Source organism: Zootoca vivipara, chromosome 11 (genome assembly GCF_963506605.1).
Source record: "Zootoca vivipara chromosome 11, rZooViv1.1, whole genome shotgun sequence".
Lineage (NCBI taxonomy): Eukaryota > Metazoa > Chordata > Lepidosauria > Squamata > Lacertidae > Zootoca > Zootoca vivipara.
In genome coordinates, this window is record NC_083286.1 from 27,612,173 (window position 1) to 27,629,189 (window position 17,017).

Sequence of the window (17,017 nt, forward strand, 5' to 3'; positions counted from 1 at the left end):
ACTTTTAAAAAGTTTTGAAACAGTGACCTGAATCTTTCCCTTAGATTTTTACCTTGCTTGAAAAAAACATTTAAATGGATGAATGCAGATTCTAGGGAATATGTTGGCTAATATTTACTGATTACTTAAAATGACATGCTCAGAAATTCTGTTTTAAATCCAATAATAAATGAAGGAAATTGCATGAACCTAACATTGGCAAATATAATGTTTGTATTTTTGCAATAGATTGTAATTCTAGAAAACACACAAATGGGATGTTTTATTTTTCTTACAATCAGGGAAAAAAGTACTAAAGCATGAGTACTTTCCAGAAGCAATATGGTATTGTTACATTCAAACATTTGAAAACAGTTTTGTAGCCTATATTGAATATGGATTATTTTTGGTAGCTAATTATTTAATACGAATTTTTATATGTTCTGTTTTGTGTAGAGAATAATATCTGATCACTAATGTGACACCTGTGCCCTCTCGTGAGTCGTTGTGAAGGACACAGATGCTTCTCCAGCCTTTAGCCACCCTTTTGCTTTGGTTCTGCCCACCAGGTGAGTTGGACTCTTGTTATGCAGGCCCTCTCTTCCAGAGTGACCTACATGAGATCAATAACAAAAAATACAGTCCCTGCTCTCTGGAACCAGATTTGCTTGTGTGCTGGTACACACACGTGTGAATATATATATTACGTATGTACAGTATGCAGACAAAAGGTTATTTGGGGAAATTAGCTATACTGACCTTTGGATCTTTACAGGATGTGAATGTGTGTGTGCTACAGACAGGACTGCATTGACTAGTTTGCCATGGAGAATTTTGCATTAATCAGTAAGAAACCAATATTAGTGTGCTGGCTTTTGAGAGCTGGTTGTAAGCACACCAGGGAGCCTGAGGTAGCTGGTTTCTCTGCATAGATGATGGATTCCCCATCTTTCCCCCTGCCGCATTTTGACTGTTGAGGGAGGAGCTTGTAAATCTCAGTATGCTTCATTTTTCGTATTGTTTAGCATTTCTGCAATCAAATTTTCAAACATATTTAATCTTACTATTTATCTTCTGTTTTTTATTATCTAATTTAGTATTTGGAAATGGAGTGGGGAGGTGAATATTCTCTTGATTCTTCCAACTTGGATTGTTTGTTAAACATACTTCCTGGAGATCTGGAGTTTCAGCAGATACTTGGTGACATTGATGAGAAAATAAAGAAAAATGCTTATAGGTAAGCTGTGTGGTATTGGGACAGAAGTCAAATTCAGTTGCATTTATGCTGATTGCTACTGCTTTCGTTAGGTAGTTTTCTGGTAGTGCTGCAACCTGATTTTAAAAATTCCATCAGTTACTTATATACTTATCCTTATTTCATTCTAAAAATGAAACGTACTTCCCTGGATCAAGAAACTAGTACCAGAGTCAGACCTGATAACAGAATACATTGAGATAATATACATTGTATTGCTACCAAGACATTCAGGTGAGGGAAAGTCCTCAATATAATTGTTCCTCCCCTCACTATTGGCTAAAGGATATAGTGCTGAAAGCCCCGTGGAATACATGGTTCATTAAATTCAAAAACATTTCAGTGCTATTTGGCAATACTTCAGCCTCGAGACTGCTATGTGCTATATATTAAGTCAGAAATTATTTTGCTAAATGAGTTAGAAGATTTTGCGAATATACTTATTGGAATTTGGAGTTCTGTGGCCTATTAATAAACTGGAACTGAACTGATAAATATTTTGCTATCATGAAGCATTGTGGTTTTTACTAAAGTGACGTCTCTGTGCCTAATCATAATCTTTCTATCAATCAAAATTTTATTGCATTAGCCGGTTGGCCATAGCACATAACACATAAAACATTAATAATAATAATAATAATAATAATAATAATAATAATAATAATTAATAATAATAAATAATAGCGGTAACCTACTGCTATTATACAGACCATATAAAACACTTACAAAACATTGGATATAAAAACATGCGATATAAAACAGAATTTGGTAAAAACTAGGATGCATCATGTGTTCTATCAATGTTAGGACAAATTATTGGAAACATTTTGTTCTGTAAAGGGTTGTAGTGGCTTGTTATAATTGGTTATCACTTATCAGGTAGATTAGCCTCAAACCTTATTTTTAATGGAACCAGGTTTAGGTAACAAACAATAGTTGAGCCTTTACAGTTCACAAAGCTATAATTCATTAGATACTTTGTGTCTCACTTAATCAAAGAAGTCTTTGACAAAATGTCCCAGAAACCAAAGTCTATGACTAGTGCATTGAGTTTCAGATTCCTAAGACAGGCTTAAATAAGTTATGAAGATACATCCTGGTCTTTTATCACATTTAGAACTAGTATTGGAATGGTATATCTGGAAGTTGAGTGTGGACCATAGGGTATTATTTTCCATAGAAGTCCTTGAATTAATGAAAAGGTTATTTGATAAAGATAAGATATTTGTTTCATAGGCACCATTTCTAACCCATTCTTTCTCTAAGGTTTCTTGAAAAGGCCTTTTAATGTGCTTGATAGGCCACCCATATTTGATTACTTTTTTAAATTGCATCTTTATCAGATTAGATCGCATCTGCAATGTTTAGATATTTTTGGACTTTGTTTAAAATGATACAATCAGGACATCAACCATGGCTTCCCAAAGAATCCTGAGAGTTGTTAGGAGACCCCTAGTCTGTCACAGAGCTGCAATTTTCAGAATGGTTTACCCTTCAATCCTTTCTTTTCAGGAAACCCTTGAGAATTGTAACTCTCTGTTGTAGACTGGTTGGACACAGAGGAATGATGGGGAAAACTGCTGGGAAGGCTGGGAACAGGAGGTGTTGAAAGCTTAAGGAGGAACAGGGCTTAGTGAGCTGGGAGAGTCTGTGGCAGACAGGTCAAGAATCGGAGGCAGAAGCTGAAGCAAGTGAAAGGAGGGAGGTCAAGAGGCAGTGATGAGTCAGGCGGCTGAAGAGCCATGAGTGTCAAAGAGTGAGTTGGCAGTAAATCTCACCATTCAGAGTTGGATTTAACTCTTTATTAGCAAAAACATGATATTCACAGGGTTGACTGTCATTACTGAGGCCTAATGAACACAGCAGCTAATTCCCATTAGGTCTTACCCCATTAATCAGTTGATAAGATTGACAGTCCCCACCTCCCCACAGCTGCGTAAGTCCCCTCCTCTCCAGGGCTTTCCCCAAGGAATTGGAAGCTGCACCTGTTGCTATTGCGCTCCTTTCAGCCCTCTTCTGGTTCTAGCATATGGGAGGGGAGGGGAGTGTGTCTCAGCAGGAAAACACTGTGGCAAAGAATTCAGCCCCCAAATGGATTACATATTAGTAGAAAATGATATCAGTAATTACCAGCTGATTAAACCTGCCACCATTTTGTGACTGGCTCTGCTCCTGCACTACTGTTATATTACTAGTGAACTTCAGTAATTTTCTACCCCCAAGGGTAGAAAGGATAAAATAATCGCTGTTTTAGGAGTGATTGAAATTGCTGGTACAAAGCTCACACATCCAATTGTTTTTAAGGTTGTAAGGTGGTGATTAACCCCAACTGTATTTTGACACATGCACAGTGAGGCCTGCTCACCCACACAGGCTTCTGCATTGATATTGTCCATAAAATTAAATTACTGTTAATATGGTAAATTAAAGTGTTATATAATATAATGCTATTTAATGTTGAATACTTTTCTGTAAATGATTATTTATTTTTAATGTTTGCTTCTTTTCTACTTTAGCATGGAACAGTGTCTTAAGGAGCTACAATCAGAAATAAATGAAACTTGTCCTGATGAATTGCTACAAGACACAACTGACTGCCTTCAGTGGTTAAATAATTGCAGTTTCAGCTCAATCAAGCCATCTTCAACCCCTCACAGAGAATTGATCAAGTTTCTCCAAACACTGGTAAAAATGCTACTGTTTTATGCCATAGTTAAAAATTATTTTCTTTTATAAAAAAATTGAATATTATACAATGCAATAAGAAACAAACTAATTAAATGATAAAAAAGAAAAAGAAAGAAAGAGTGAAGAAAATACAAAGTCCTTTCTCAAACATTGATCTTAATCCTTGTCTCACATAGAAGGGGGTGGATCCTCCCAGCTCTCACCTCAGAGCTTCACTTTCTTCTTCCAACCTCCCACCCTGGGATATCTTCCCTTCCCTGCCTCTCACACAGGGTCCTTCACCAGCCAGCCATCAGCTTCATGTGTGCACAATCCACTTAATGATAAAAAATAATAAAAGAATGAGAAAAGACCAAAGGGGAAAGTGGAAGATATGAAAAGTGTTTCTGCCACAGATTAGGATGAAGAATCAGCATGGGGAAGTTGGTGTCAGCAGCAGATCCCTGGACTGGCCACCTCTTCAAGCCTCCTTCCTATGGTGCTTCTGCCAGGCTGACTCTTCTAAGGGGTTAGTGGGGTAGGGGTTGAGATCTAGGCGGTAGCAGGAAGGGGATCTGCAAAGTCTAGGGAGTGGGGTAGATAGAGCTAGTGAGCCAGGAGTACAGCCTCTGGTATTTAAATATTTTGTTGTTGATCTTAATGTATTTAATTATATGCTTCTCCCCCCGCCCCCCATTTTTTGCATTTTATGTGTTTGTATTTTACTTGCCAAAGTTTGTGTTGCTCTTCATGCTGTTCGTTTGCACAAGGCATAGCTGTCAAGTTCTCCCTTTTTTAAAGGGAAATTCCCTTATGCTGAATAGGCTTCCTCACGAGAAAAGGGAAAACTTGACAGCTATGGCACAAGGCTTCTGTTTTCTGAAGGAAACCTTCTTGCCTCTTTTACCTTCTTTGACTTAGCTCATTAACCTTGTTGGCATCTTCTTGAAATTGGTGGTACTTTTCTTGATCTGCAGTAAAATTCTAGCTGAACTGTTATTATAGCTTTAAATAAGCACAAGCATTGTAAAGAGATTGAACCCTCTTGATTAAGTGGCCTATAATTACCTAGTTTACTCCTCTCTTTATTACGTCATAAAAATTGGTATTATATTTAGCTAAAGACTAAACAATTAAAATGACTTTAAAACCATTAGTATAAAGCAGTGATGGCGAACCTATGACACGCGTGTCAGACGTGACACGCAGAGCCCTCACTGCTGGCACACGCCCCATTGGCCCATTCGCGCTGTTGTTGTTGTTGTTGTGTCCCCCCATTTGTTCTCCCGCTCCTCCTCCTCCGATCCTTTGTTGTTGTTGTTGCTGGTCATAGCTGCCAAGTTTTCCCTTTTCTCACGAGGAAGCCTATTCAGCATAAGGGAAAATCCCTTTAAAAAAGGGATAACTTGGCAGCTATGTTGCTGGTAGCCAGAGATTGGTTTTTTTAACCCTTTCTGTGCTGTTTTTCTGGCGCTTTGGCAGACGGTGATTGGGTGTAATAGTGTTCATTTTTTAAACTGTTCTGTGCTGGTTTTTTGGCGCTTTGGCAGACTATGTCGGTGCTGCGTGTTAGTTCCAGCGAAGGTATTATTCGTCATTTATTTCTGTTCTCTTCCCCCCCAAAAGCGCAGCAGCTTTGGGGCACCCCCCAAAGCAAAGTAACTTTTGCACCCCCAAAAAAACCTCCAAAACTTTGGTCAGCAGCTCCCCCCCAAAAAAGCTCAACAACTCTGGGCACTTTGTGATAAATAAGGGGTTTTTGGTTTGGTTTGGTTAAATAATTAGTTTTTGGTTTATTAAATACAGTTATATGTTACAATTATTCATTTTTGTTATTTAAACTATAAATATCACGAAATTATGGTTTTTTCCTCAAAGTGACACACCACCCGAGTTATGCTCAGTTTTTTGGCGAATTTTGACACACCAAGCTCAAAAGGTTGCCCATCACTGGTATAAAGACTTACTTTAGTGGCAATTTCCCCCCTTTTTAAAGTAAACCTGTAATTTTACATTGAATTCCCGAAGAGCCCCTGTAGATGTCACTTGGATCCAGTGATTTGTTGATTTTCAAATTGTTAATTAGCCCAGAGCTTCAAATCTCATCACTTCTATTTGACTAATTTCTTCAAACATCTTCCCTGAAAAAAATTGATTCAGGCATGTGTAATTATCTTTTATCTTCTGCAGTTCAGCTATTTGATCCACTGTATACAATATACAAGACAGAATAAAAAGCATAGGTTTTTGTCACACACATATTGAAAGGTATTACTGAATTTATGTAATTAAGTTTTATTTACTGGCATTTTGTTTAAACATTCTGAAATCAGTTAAATCAGTTCTGGATTCTGAGTGAATATCAGCTAATGAGTCCTGTCAGTGGAAGCTCCATGCAAGGACTTCCTCTTGCACAATGGAGCTTTCTTTCCTCTCCTCCCTCCATACACCCCGCCTTAAATTGGCAGAGATCAGAAGAACCCCTGGAACAGCACACCGGGGGTGGGATCATTCCATCTGGCAATCAAAAATGCACTTTAGCACAACATTGAATTCATTCCTCTGATAATATTTTTTTTGGAAAAATGAATATATTCTGATCTGTAATCCATCAAGATTAAATGTGTAAAGTGATCAGTTAAGATGAAAGAAGTACAAATTCTGTAAGGTACTGTGTAAATTCTTAGCCTGAAAATTCTAGCACCTTAATAAAAATCAGTGCAATTTTTGTTTGAACTGTGCGGAGCTTATTAAAGCATTTATAAAATTGTGGTATATTTGCAAATAACTTGATTGTGTTTGGTTACCACCAATAAAATACACTCATAGGATATGTACAGTCTACTCTGACAGAGCCTGCGTCTACCATTTTGGATAAGTTTCTTCCGATAGGCACCTGCAGCACTGTTTGAAGCCTTTTGAAACCTTGACTTTCAAATACAAAAGCCTGCCTTAACATAGGCAGTTTTCAAAAAGACTTTGAAATGGGAAACTAAGCTTGCAAAGCTTCAAAGCCAGCTGCAGGAACTCTTCTTTTAGGAGTACCAACTCCAAAATGGTGTGTGTAAACCACCTGGTGACCATTTTAGGGATATATTTCAATTTGAAAAGACTTTGAACACTGCTTAGGTTTAGGTAGGCTTTTGTAATTGAAAATATTTCTGTTTAAGCTTCAAAAGCAGCAGCACTTTCTTGTGGAAGGCATTTTTTTATTCATATTCCATAAGGAAGAAGCCCATTGGCTGGTTTGAAAGCTATTGAGCTTTTGTGCTATCTTTAATAAAATAACATATTTGACAATCTCATAGAAAGTTAAGATTGTTTAAATGTAATATTTCTCATAACTTCCCATATATCTTGAAGATTAGTAATTTCTCTGCTTATCTGCTCTAGGAATTGCAAAAATAGTGAGTAGATTAATTTGTATCTGTGCATTTGTATATTATGTACCCACAAATACACCCTGTTATTTAAAATTATATTACTGTGAGTCCATGTGTAATATAATGCAATATTACGCTATTCTCTTCTAGAGTGCAAATAAATATTGTACTTTGAGAAACCAATAGGGGGTAAAAATCTTTTTTTAAGACATATTACATGTATAACTAAACACAGTAATAAAATACATAGAATGAAACAGAATTCAGCAAGAGGTTGTTAAACTTCTAGCATTGCCCTGAGATCTTTAGATGAAGGATGGTATACAAACAAACAGCTTTCCTTCCTTTCAATGTTGGTAAGGCTGAGTATGAGTGTTTAATTACACCTAAAGTCCCTGGTGGGCATTGAACACTTTCAGGATGGCAACTGCTACCGCTGCCCCCAGGTAGAGCTATTCAGAATTACTTCTTCCTATAAAAGAAGCCACCCACCATTGGGTCAGTGCTTCTAGAGCCTGGTGTGTTTGGGGACTGGAGTGTGACAGGTAATCTGGGCTTTGTTTTATAGTTGAAACCATTTTTGAGGCCTTTGCAGAGTTTCAAGAGAATTGAATCTGTTGATGACACTCATGGACTTGTGATCTTGACTACTGTAATGCGCTCTACGTGGGGCTACCTTTGAAGGTGACCCGGAAACTACAACTAATCCAGAATGCGGCAGCTAGACTGGTGACTGGGAGCGGCCGCCGAGACCACATAACACTGGTGCTGAAAGACCTACATTGTCTCCCAGTACGTTTCCGAGCACAATTCAAAGTGTTGGTGCTGATCTTTAAAGCCCTAAACGGCCTCGGTCCAGCGCCGAGGGCCTTCTGGCGGTTCCCTCGCTACGAGAAGCCAAGTTACAGGGAACCAGGCAGAGGGCCTTCTCGGTAGTGGCACCCACCCTGTGGAATGCCCTCCCACCAAAGGTCAAAGAGAATAACAATTACCAGAACTTTAGAAGTCATCTTAAGGCAGCCCTGTTTAGGGAAGCTTTTAATGTTTGATGGATTTCTGTATTTTAATATTTTGTTGGAAGCCGCCCAGAGTGGCTGGGGGAGCCCGGCCAGATGGGCGGGGTATAAATAATAAATTATTATTATTATTATTATTATTATTATTATTATTATTATTATTAAGGTTTTATAGGTCAAAATCGTCCCTTTGAATTGAGCCCAGCAACTACGTAGCCAGTGCAGCTGGGCCAGGATGCTCAGACTGTCTTGCTCCAGTGAGCAACCTGGCCACCACATTCTGCACTAGCTGAAGTTTCCAGACAATCTTCAGAGGCAGCCTTATGTATAATGTGTAACAACAACAACAATTTTATTATTTATACCCCGCCCATCTGGCTGGATTTCCCCAGCCACTCTAGGTGACTTACAGCACATAAAAAATTGTAAAACATTAGACATAAAAATTTTTCCCAATACAAGGTTGCCTTCAGATGTCTTCTAAAAGTCAGATACAGTATTGTTTATTTCCTTGACATCTGACGGTAGGGCATACCAAAAGGCGGGCGCCACTACTGAGAAGGCCCTCTACCTGGTTCCCTGTAACCTCGGTGTCCGGGCTGAATGATGGGGAGATGTTCCTTCAGGTATACTGTGTTGCAGTAATCTAACCTAGAGGTTACCAGAACATAGAAGACAGAAGTTAGGCTATCCCTGTCCAGATAGGGGTACAGCTGGGCCACCAGCTGAAGCTGATGGAAGGCCACCTGAGCCTCAAGTGACAGCAGATGATCCAGAAGTACCCCAAAAGCTACGTACACCTTTTTTCTCTGAAGGTGAATTTTCAGAGGTGTATATTATTTTATTTTTTGATACTAAGGTTCCTGTGTGTTAACACAGAGACTAAGGTTTTACATGCCAACAGACTTTATTAGAGGGCTTACATAAATGTATGCAAGTGTGTGTAGATATTGCGGTTTATGGTATAATTAACATATCAAAATATTATACCACTATTATTGTACAGGTCGTGCATTCTTTTGATCTAATAGCTGCTGTTTCAAGTGTTCCTTTAAAAGATCCAGGAAGTCCCTTGTGTTGAATGAATGACAGTTTTTGCCTTCTCACTAGTAAAGAGAATTGATTCAGCTAACTGGAGGAATATTGGGGGAGGGGAATTCTATATTAGACAATTTTGTTTTGTAGGCAGTAATTAACAATAATTTGCATAGTTTTTCAACAGAGTCATTGTTTACTTTAAATGGAGTCATTCACATAACTTAGCATATTGTTATTTATCTTCTCTTAGCAAAGCTTACTGAAGGATGAACAAAACCAAGAAGAAACTATTCTTCACTTTCTTCTTGATCTCTCCAGTCAATGTGGTGTCTTATTTCCCTGTACTCCAAGTGGGACATCTTTTGAGTTTATATCCAGTGCTTCCCTTCATGGTGTTGAAGATGATTCTGCAATGGATGCACAGTATATTTGGGATGATGTAAGATTACAGCTTCGGCGCTTCTTAGTAAACCAGCTGCAAAATCATAATGAAACAAAAACTGGTACCTTACAACAGCAACTGCAGTTTAAAACTCGGTGTCTACAGCAGCTTTTATTTCTTTATCCTGAGGCAGAAGTTCTGGGGAAGTATCAAAAAATGCAGAATAAATTGGTTAGTGATCTTTTACAGAAATGTGTTCTAGAAAGCATGGGTGAAACAAACTTTGAAAAGATGGTTCATGGTTATGAAAACTCAATTCCTGCATTGTGTGCAATGATAAAAGAAGATTTCTATGTACTGAGCGGAATTATTGACCCTTCTTCAACACTGAAGTTTATTAATGAAACTTATTTGGATACCATCACGGAAGAAATGACCGTTCTTCTTGAAACACTTTGTGAGCTTCAGTTTAAGGAAAATGCATTACATGGTGTTAAAGCAAGCAAGAGCTCAAAGAAACACAGAGGAGTACCTCATGTTGGGGGTTAGTGGCATTTTTTCCCCATGAATTGTCTTAATTGTTTTTATCCTTCCATTTATCTTAATTAATTATTAATTATTAATTATTTAATTATCTTAATTGTTTTTATCCTTTCATTTCTCATACATGTGTCTCATACATGTCCAGTCTCATACATGTCCAGTACATGAATACGGTAGCCACAAACACTCAGTGGCAAGACTTAAGCAACATCTATCTATATTCTTCTATTCCCAATTGTAGGCTGTGTTTGTCTGCTTGAGTGTAGGCAGATCATAGCGACAATTTGCTTCAGGTTACTCCCCCTCTTGTCTTCTTGTGAGCAAAGGAACTGGACATACTTTGTTACCTTCTTACTAGTGCAAATTAGGTCATGTTGGGGTGAGCAGAGGTGAGGCAGCTTCAGAGATTTGGGCAGTTCTTATCCTTTTCATGTTTGCATCTGAACAGCCAGGTGCAAGAGGAGGATTTGGAGGTAAGCCTCTTTCTAAGCATCCTGTGAAAAAGAAAAGTGAACTGTGTGTTTATTGTGATGAGGTTGCTCTGTTTTTCCACAAGAAGCTTGGTTTTCTTAACTGCTAGGTGCAGAGAAATGCAATGATCTGCTGATCTCAAGAAGGAAGGGGCAGGAAGAGAAACTATGGGCAGATGAGAGACCACAAGGAGCCAGATCTAGCCTGAAGGAGGGACTGTCTTAAACTGCAATAGCCCTTTTACTTAAATATTAGTTATGCTTTTTAAACAAGGACTTAATCTTGAACTTAGTTTTTAAATAGCTGATAGGTATTGTGTTCTAAAATACGTCTTCTGAAAATGCCATCACAGATAAGGCAATGGATGAGACACATTGCAGATGAGTTCAGAGAGTCTGGATTATTTTAGCTTCATTTTCATTAACATAATATTTATCTTATTATTAATAATAATATTTATTTTACTACCTCAGGGATCTGTCCTCTCCCCCATGCTTTTTAACATCTATATCAGGAGTAGGCAACCTAAGGCCCATAGCTGCCAAGTTATCCCTTTTTTACAGGGATTTTCCCTTATGCTGAATAGGCTTCCTCACGAGAAAAGCGAAAACTTGGCAGCTATGCTAAGGCCTGTGGGCCGGATGTAGCCCAATTGCCTTCTAAATCCGGCCTGTGGACCGTCGGAATCAGTGTGTTTTTACATGAGTAGAATGTGTCCTTTTATTTAAAACGAATCTCTGAGTTATTTATGGGGCATAGGAATTCTTTGTTTCTAGAGGCAGCATGACGCTTTAAAAATATTGCAAAAGAATTAAGCTTGCTACTTTTAAGTTTATAGTAGGGGGAAGATGATACTAGCTAAGTTACTGAAATGTCAATTGAGCTAAAGAAATTTCAAAGCTGCTACCATGTCCAAATATCTTACTGTTGCTTCAAATCAGTTATTAATCCCATAACGTGAAGCTCAACAGTAGAATTTCATTATTGACCCCTATTATATTTTAAAGATGACTTCTTAAAGGCTTTCTTGTTCTTGCATGTATTATTTGAAAGAAACAAAACATTAGATGTATTAATATTTGTCGTTTAAATATCTATTTTTACAGATGCATTTTTATTTTTGCATCATATGTAATATCTGTTTGAATCCTGAAAAAGTTACAAAGATTCACATCTGTGATTTGATTTTCTTATGCACACTCTGCAAACAAAAAAGCAATATAAAATTTTGAACATTTTTTCATTTGTTAAAGAATATTTCCAATTAGGAAACACTAATTATTTTCATCTCAAAGCTTCCTTTGCACACCTGGGTGTTCTTCCTAAGGGTGAAAAGAACATTTAACTCACCATGCCCCCTAATTATTGCATTCTCCTCCCAAGTATAAAAGATGAAAGTGATTTACTCTTCAATCCATTTTCTTTTGAGTGGTCAAAGGTCAGTCTGAGATTTATATATTAGAGTAGTCTCTTTAATAAAAGAGTGTGACAAAGAAGTTGAGAGGGAATTATTAAGTTGGTTTTTCTTAGGAACATACAGTAGTGTGTAAAGGAAATAATAGAGGGCTATGAACGTCAAAAGAAGGAGGACTTCTAAAAGGTCTCCTGAAGAGGTTCCTAAGGCTCCTACAGTATTGTTTGACAAGGAAATTGATACATGACTCTTTACGTGACTCTTTTCAACACACACAAGCTGCCTCCTGAGCAGAATGTAATTAGATGCTCCTTGGTGAGATACCATTAAGTTGTGGGGCATTTTGTATACCTTCATTAGTGTGAGGCTTGGTTAGCTTTATGATTTTATTTTTTTAAAAGAAATGGCTCATTATTTTTTTGTGCACATTATGTTGGTTTCTGTGAAAAAGTAATATTTAAATACTGTATATAGGTCTTGATGCATCAATCCTGCCCCAAATTTATATGTTCACTTAGCATAGTTTCCTATTTCTCATGTTGTGCGCTCTCTCTCTCTTTCTGTGCAATAAAGTATAATCGGTTTTATTTAATTTTCAGCAATCATTTTTAATAGACAATGTTCTTAAACATTCATGCCTGCTAAAGCATTCATATGGGACACAGGTGGTGTTGTGGGTTAAACCACAGAGCCTAGGGCTTGCTGATCAGAAGGTCAGCGGTTCAAATCCCTGCGACGGGGTGAGCTCCCGTTGCTCGGTCCCAGCTCCTGCCAACCTAGCAGTTCGAAAGCACATCAAAGTGCAAGTAGATAAATAGGTACCACTCCAAACGGGAAGGTAAACAGAGTTTCCATGCGCTGCTCTGGTTCAGCAAGAGCGGTTTTGTCATGCTGGCAACATGACCTGGAAGCTGTACGCCGGCTCCCTCGGCCAATAATGCGAGATGAGCCCCGCAACCCCAGAGTCGGTCACGACTGGACCTAATGGTCAGGGGTCCCTTTACCTTTACCTAAAGCCAGGCCCGGCTCTAGGTGCAGTCCCGGTGGCACGGGGCGCCAGGGTGCCGGGCCGGCAGGGGGGGCGCTGCACGCTGCGAGGGCGCCGGAGCGACTTCAGCGCCAGGGCGCCCGAACTGCTTGAGACGGCCCTGCCAAAGGCATTCATAATGTTTCCATAAACCAGAGGCTTTCAACCTTTTTGAGTCCACAGCTCCCTTGACCAACTACATTCCTTTTGTGGCACCCCTATGGGGCTCAGGAGCCCAGTTATGTCACCCCTTGCCTACAGAGCTAGCAGCCCCTCACCCTTTTTTGAGCACCCTCCCTTGTGGAGTGTTGCCTCAGCCTCCTCTCCTCTTCCCTCTCCTTGGGAGTCCTCTGAGCAGTCACTGCTGTTGCCCCTGGTCCCTGAGCTCCCCCCCCCCTGCCCCAAAGAGCCTTCTCACACTGCTCCACAGCGGCCTGGGACTTGTCTGTCCATTTCCAACAGCAAGGGCTGGCGGACTAACTGGCTGGACTACCTCACCTGCTTTCTTGCTTGCTTACTCAGAGGTTGCCTTCAGAGCTTGTAGCCAGGGCAACTGCAACAAACAGCTGGCCAGTGTTGCCTGCGGCAACCCAGATAATCATTCAAGGCACCCCAGGGTGCCATGGCACACTGATTGAAAATCACTGCCATAAACCATACCCTCCAACATCTTGAGTCCCAGAACTCGGACACGTATCTTCCCACCCATGCTCCTGTGCAAGTCACATGATGTGAGATTATGGAACCCAAAATATTTCCTTTTTTCAGGGCAATGCTTTACATTGCCCAAACATGTGTTTTGGGGGGTTGCATGAGATTGCAGCCCCCAAAACCTGTGTTTTTCAGGGTGAGATCTCTGTGCGAAATCATGTGAGGTCACAGCATCCAAAATGGCCATCCTGCTCTCACATGAGCAAACAGGATGTCCACAAAGCTCCAGATTGTCCTCAATGCTATTTAACAGCTATATGAAACTGTAATAAGAAAAACTATCTTCCTGATTACTTGTGTGCCCTCCATAATTTTGCCAATGTTCTGTACCCATCAATTTGCTTTTGAATTGTAATATTGTTCCTGAATATCAGCAAAGGATTCTAGAAGACTAGTTAGTTCACATTTATTTCCACTAGCCTTTTGAAAGGCATGGCTAGTGAGATTTTTTTATTTCTTTGAATAACAAACCCATGTCACCTCAGACTCTGCTTTTGAAACACCTCTCATCTTCAAAAGAAGCTTGCCATGTGGCATGGCAGCTGCTGTTCGGGAAACACATGCTCAAAGCCCTCTTGAGTGCATGGAACTAATTGTACTGTTCTTTGGATTCTAGACTATATTTTCACTGATAGAGTTTATGAAACATAGTGCTTTATGATTAGTGGTTCCCTTAAAAGTGGCGTGTCATCTCTTATTGGGTCTCTCAGCAGTTCATAGCAATAAGTATGAAATACAGAACATGCATATTTTGTGCATGTTTTCCATGGTTGGTGAATGGCGATCTTTCATAGGCTTTTATAATTTTGACATGATGAAGTATTGGGCACACAGATACATTTCTAGAATTACAAGTAGGAAAGTATATAGTTCCTTTAATTTTGAGAGGAATAGTGTAAACTGCAAAGCCCAGACTGGTTGCTTGGTTTCATTTGAATTTATTCTCCCTGCCCCTCAAGATATTTTCATATCCCTAGATTGTAGCAGAGCAAAAGGGAACTGAAAAGCTGGCCACTTTTTTTTTAAAGCCTTAAACACTTCTATAATGGTTTGCATCCTTGTGGTTTCCCCTGGTGTACTAATAGTTCTTTATGATTCTGTCATTTTCAATCAGCAAAAAGTACATGTGATCAGTATATCTGATAAACTTGTCAATGCCTTTTTAAAACAGGATTCCCCAATCTACTCTATTCAGCCCCCCTCTTCATCATTTCAAGTATAATCTTGATAAGACGGAGATATGTAACAGACAGCTGTGTATAGCTAGCTCAGACTACAACTAATTTGTGCAGGGAAAAATTAAATCAGGAGGTAAATTATTTCATGATTGCTCATTCCCAACAGAGTTGGGCATCATTCTGGAGAAAATATCAAATAATTGGTTTCAGGCCGTGTCAGACACATGCAATTCCCTTCACTAATGGCTGTGTGAGGTAGCACCAGGCCTCAGGGGTCACAAAAGAACTGGAATAGCTTACTGCTAGGCACAGCAATAGAGAGACAGTGCACATAGGAAATGAAGTGGCAATAAGTGCAATCCATAGGGGAAATGTGCTTCACTTGGAGTTTAATATATTGGCTCAGAGTCTGGCAGTAAGCCATGCAACAATTGTTTACCTTTTTGTTAGCATCTGCATCTGTTCTGTTTTGTAAACAGCACTTAAACTCAGTCCGTAAATGCTGGAATCAATAACAACTGTTAAGGGATTTCCTTCCTTTTTCATATTTTATAACAAATGCAATCTACAGACAATGTTTGCCTTAGATTAACAAGGAGCAGACATTAACAAGGTCAAAGGGATTTGCTTGTGAACATTTTATAGCTTCTTGGATGTGCAGTAATTATATCTGCAATTTGAACATATCCTGTTACCTAGTCAAATGTAACAGTTTTGAAAATTGCTTGTGTATAGCAATGAAGCAGGTTTTAAGTACCTCAAGTTCTGTGTATGAAAAACTGCTGGCATTCTAGCACTTTAGGTTGAAAAACAGTATTGCAGCTGCTATGCATAGATGTTTCTTATGCATCTAACATTTAATGCATTAGTATTAGGTTGCAGTCCTGCACATACAGGCAGCTTAAATCCCAACTAAGTCATTTGTTTGCAAAACATAATATTTTAAATCTACAGCTGAAATACCATTAACAGTGTTTTAGTATAAAATGAACGAGGGCTGATCATGTCTAGCATTTATAAAGTGAATACAGCATTACAGAAAACATGTGGAAGCATAATCTTATTCTTTGGTTTAAAAGAGAGTGCAGATGATGGATGACTTAATTGTAAAGTGACCATTAGCTTTGGCATCACAAAAAGATTGATATAATGGAGAGCATAGAAACCATTGTCATTTGTATTTTTGCTTATAAATCCCCATTCAGTGTTTTGAATATTTATATAGCAAATAATTGCAATTATATTTTTTGCCAAATATTAGCTACATGCTGAGAGCATTATGATCATTTAAATATAATGTGCAATAGACCTTTGAAAAATCTTTGGTCAGAATCCAAAGAATGGAAAGACATGTATGTATGGCACTATATGTGGGGCTAGATCTTTGTTTTGTTTCCCTTTTCACTGTTGATGTTCTAATTGCTGAAAATCAAATCTGCTTTTTTACGTTCAAAAGCAGGTTGTTTCTTGGGCATTAAGAACTACTGTAGAGAAAGGTGCACTGCTGCTGTTTTGTGTTCCCTCACATGCATACAATCTCAGCTTTCTCATGCTCACCCAATAATAATGAGGTTGGTCAGAATTTATTTTCAACAGCTGACAGAATTATTAGAATATTGCCCATTTAGAGCTGCTGTGAAAGTTGTTCCTTTCTTTTTTCAGTGATGCAAAGAAAATGTTTTTTGTAGGTTTTCCCCCAAGGGTTTTTCACAAAAATGGGTAGTGCTAATCTTTTTGTTGTTGTACCCTACCGGTACCTGTTTGGGTTATTAAATTCCACTCATATTGTGTGATCTGTCTGCCTTAGAGTAGACATACCTACATCTGTTTTTGCATAGCCAAGTAGTTTTCTTTTGTTTGTCCCTACAGCTTCTGAAATGCTATTCCCAAATGCTATTCACAATAGGCCAAAGAGCCTCACTACTCTCAACTAATGAAGCATGATGGAAAGGG

At 38.8% G+C, this 17,017-nt stretch overlaps 1 protein-coding gene across 4 annotated transcripts in view; it reads left to right on the forward strand.

The window, feature by feature from the left end:
* Positions 1 to 433: 433 nt before the first annotated feature.
* KIAA0825 (KIAA0825 ortholog) overlaps positions 434 to 17,017 on the forward strand; it is a 191,411-nt gene continuing 174,827 nt past the window's right edge. For all 4 annotated transcript variants that reach the window (XR_009558323.1, XM_060280189.1, XM_060280190.1 and 1 more), the window contains exons 1-4: positions 434 to 548; positions 1,077 to 1,216; positions 3,751 to 3,919; positions 9,589 to 10,264. Coding sequence is in view for 3 of the 4 variants with exons in the window: in XM_060280189.1 (XP_060136172.1) it covers positions 1,086 to 1,216; positions 3,751 to 3,919; positions 9,589 to 10,264 (976 nt within the window). In the remaining variant the exon portion in view is untranslated. The remainder of the gene's footprint in view (positions 549 to 1,076; positions 1,217 to 3,750; positions 3,920 to 9,588; positions 10,265 to 17,017) is intronic.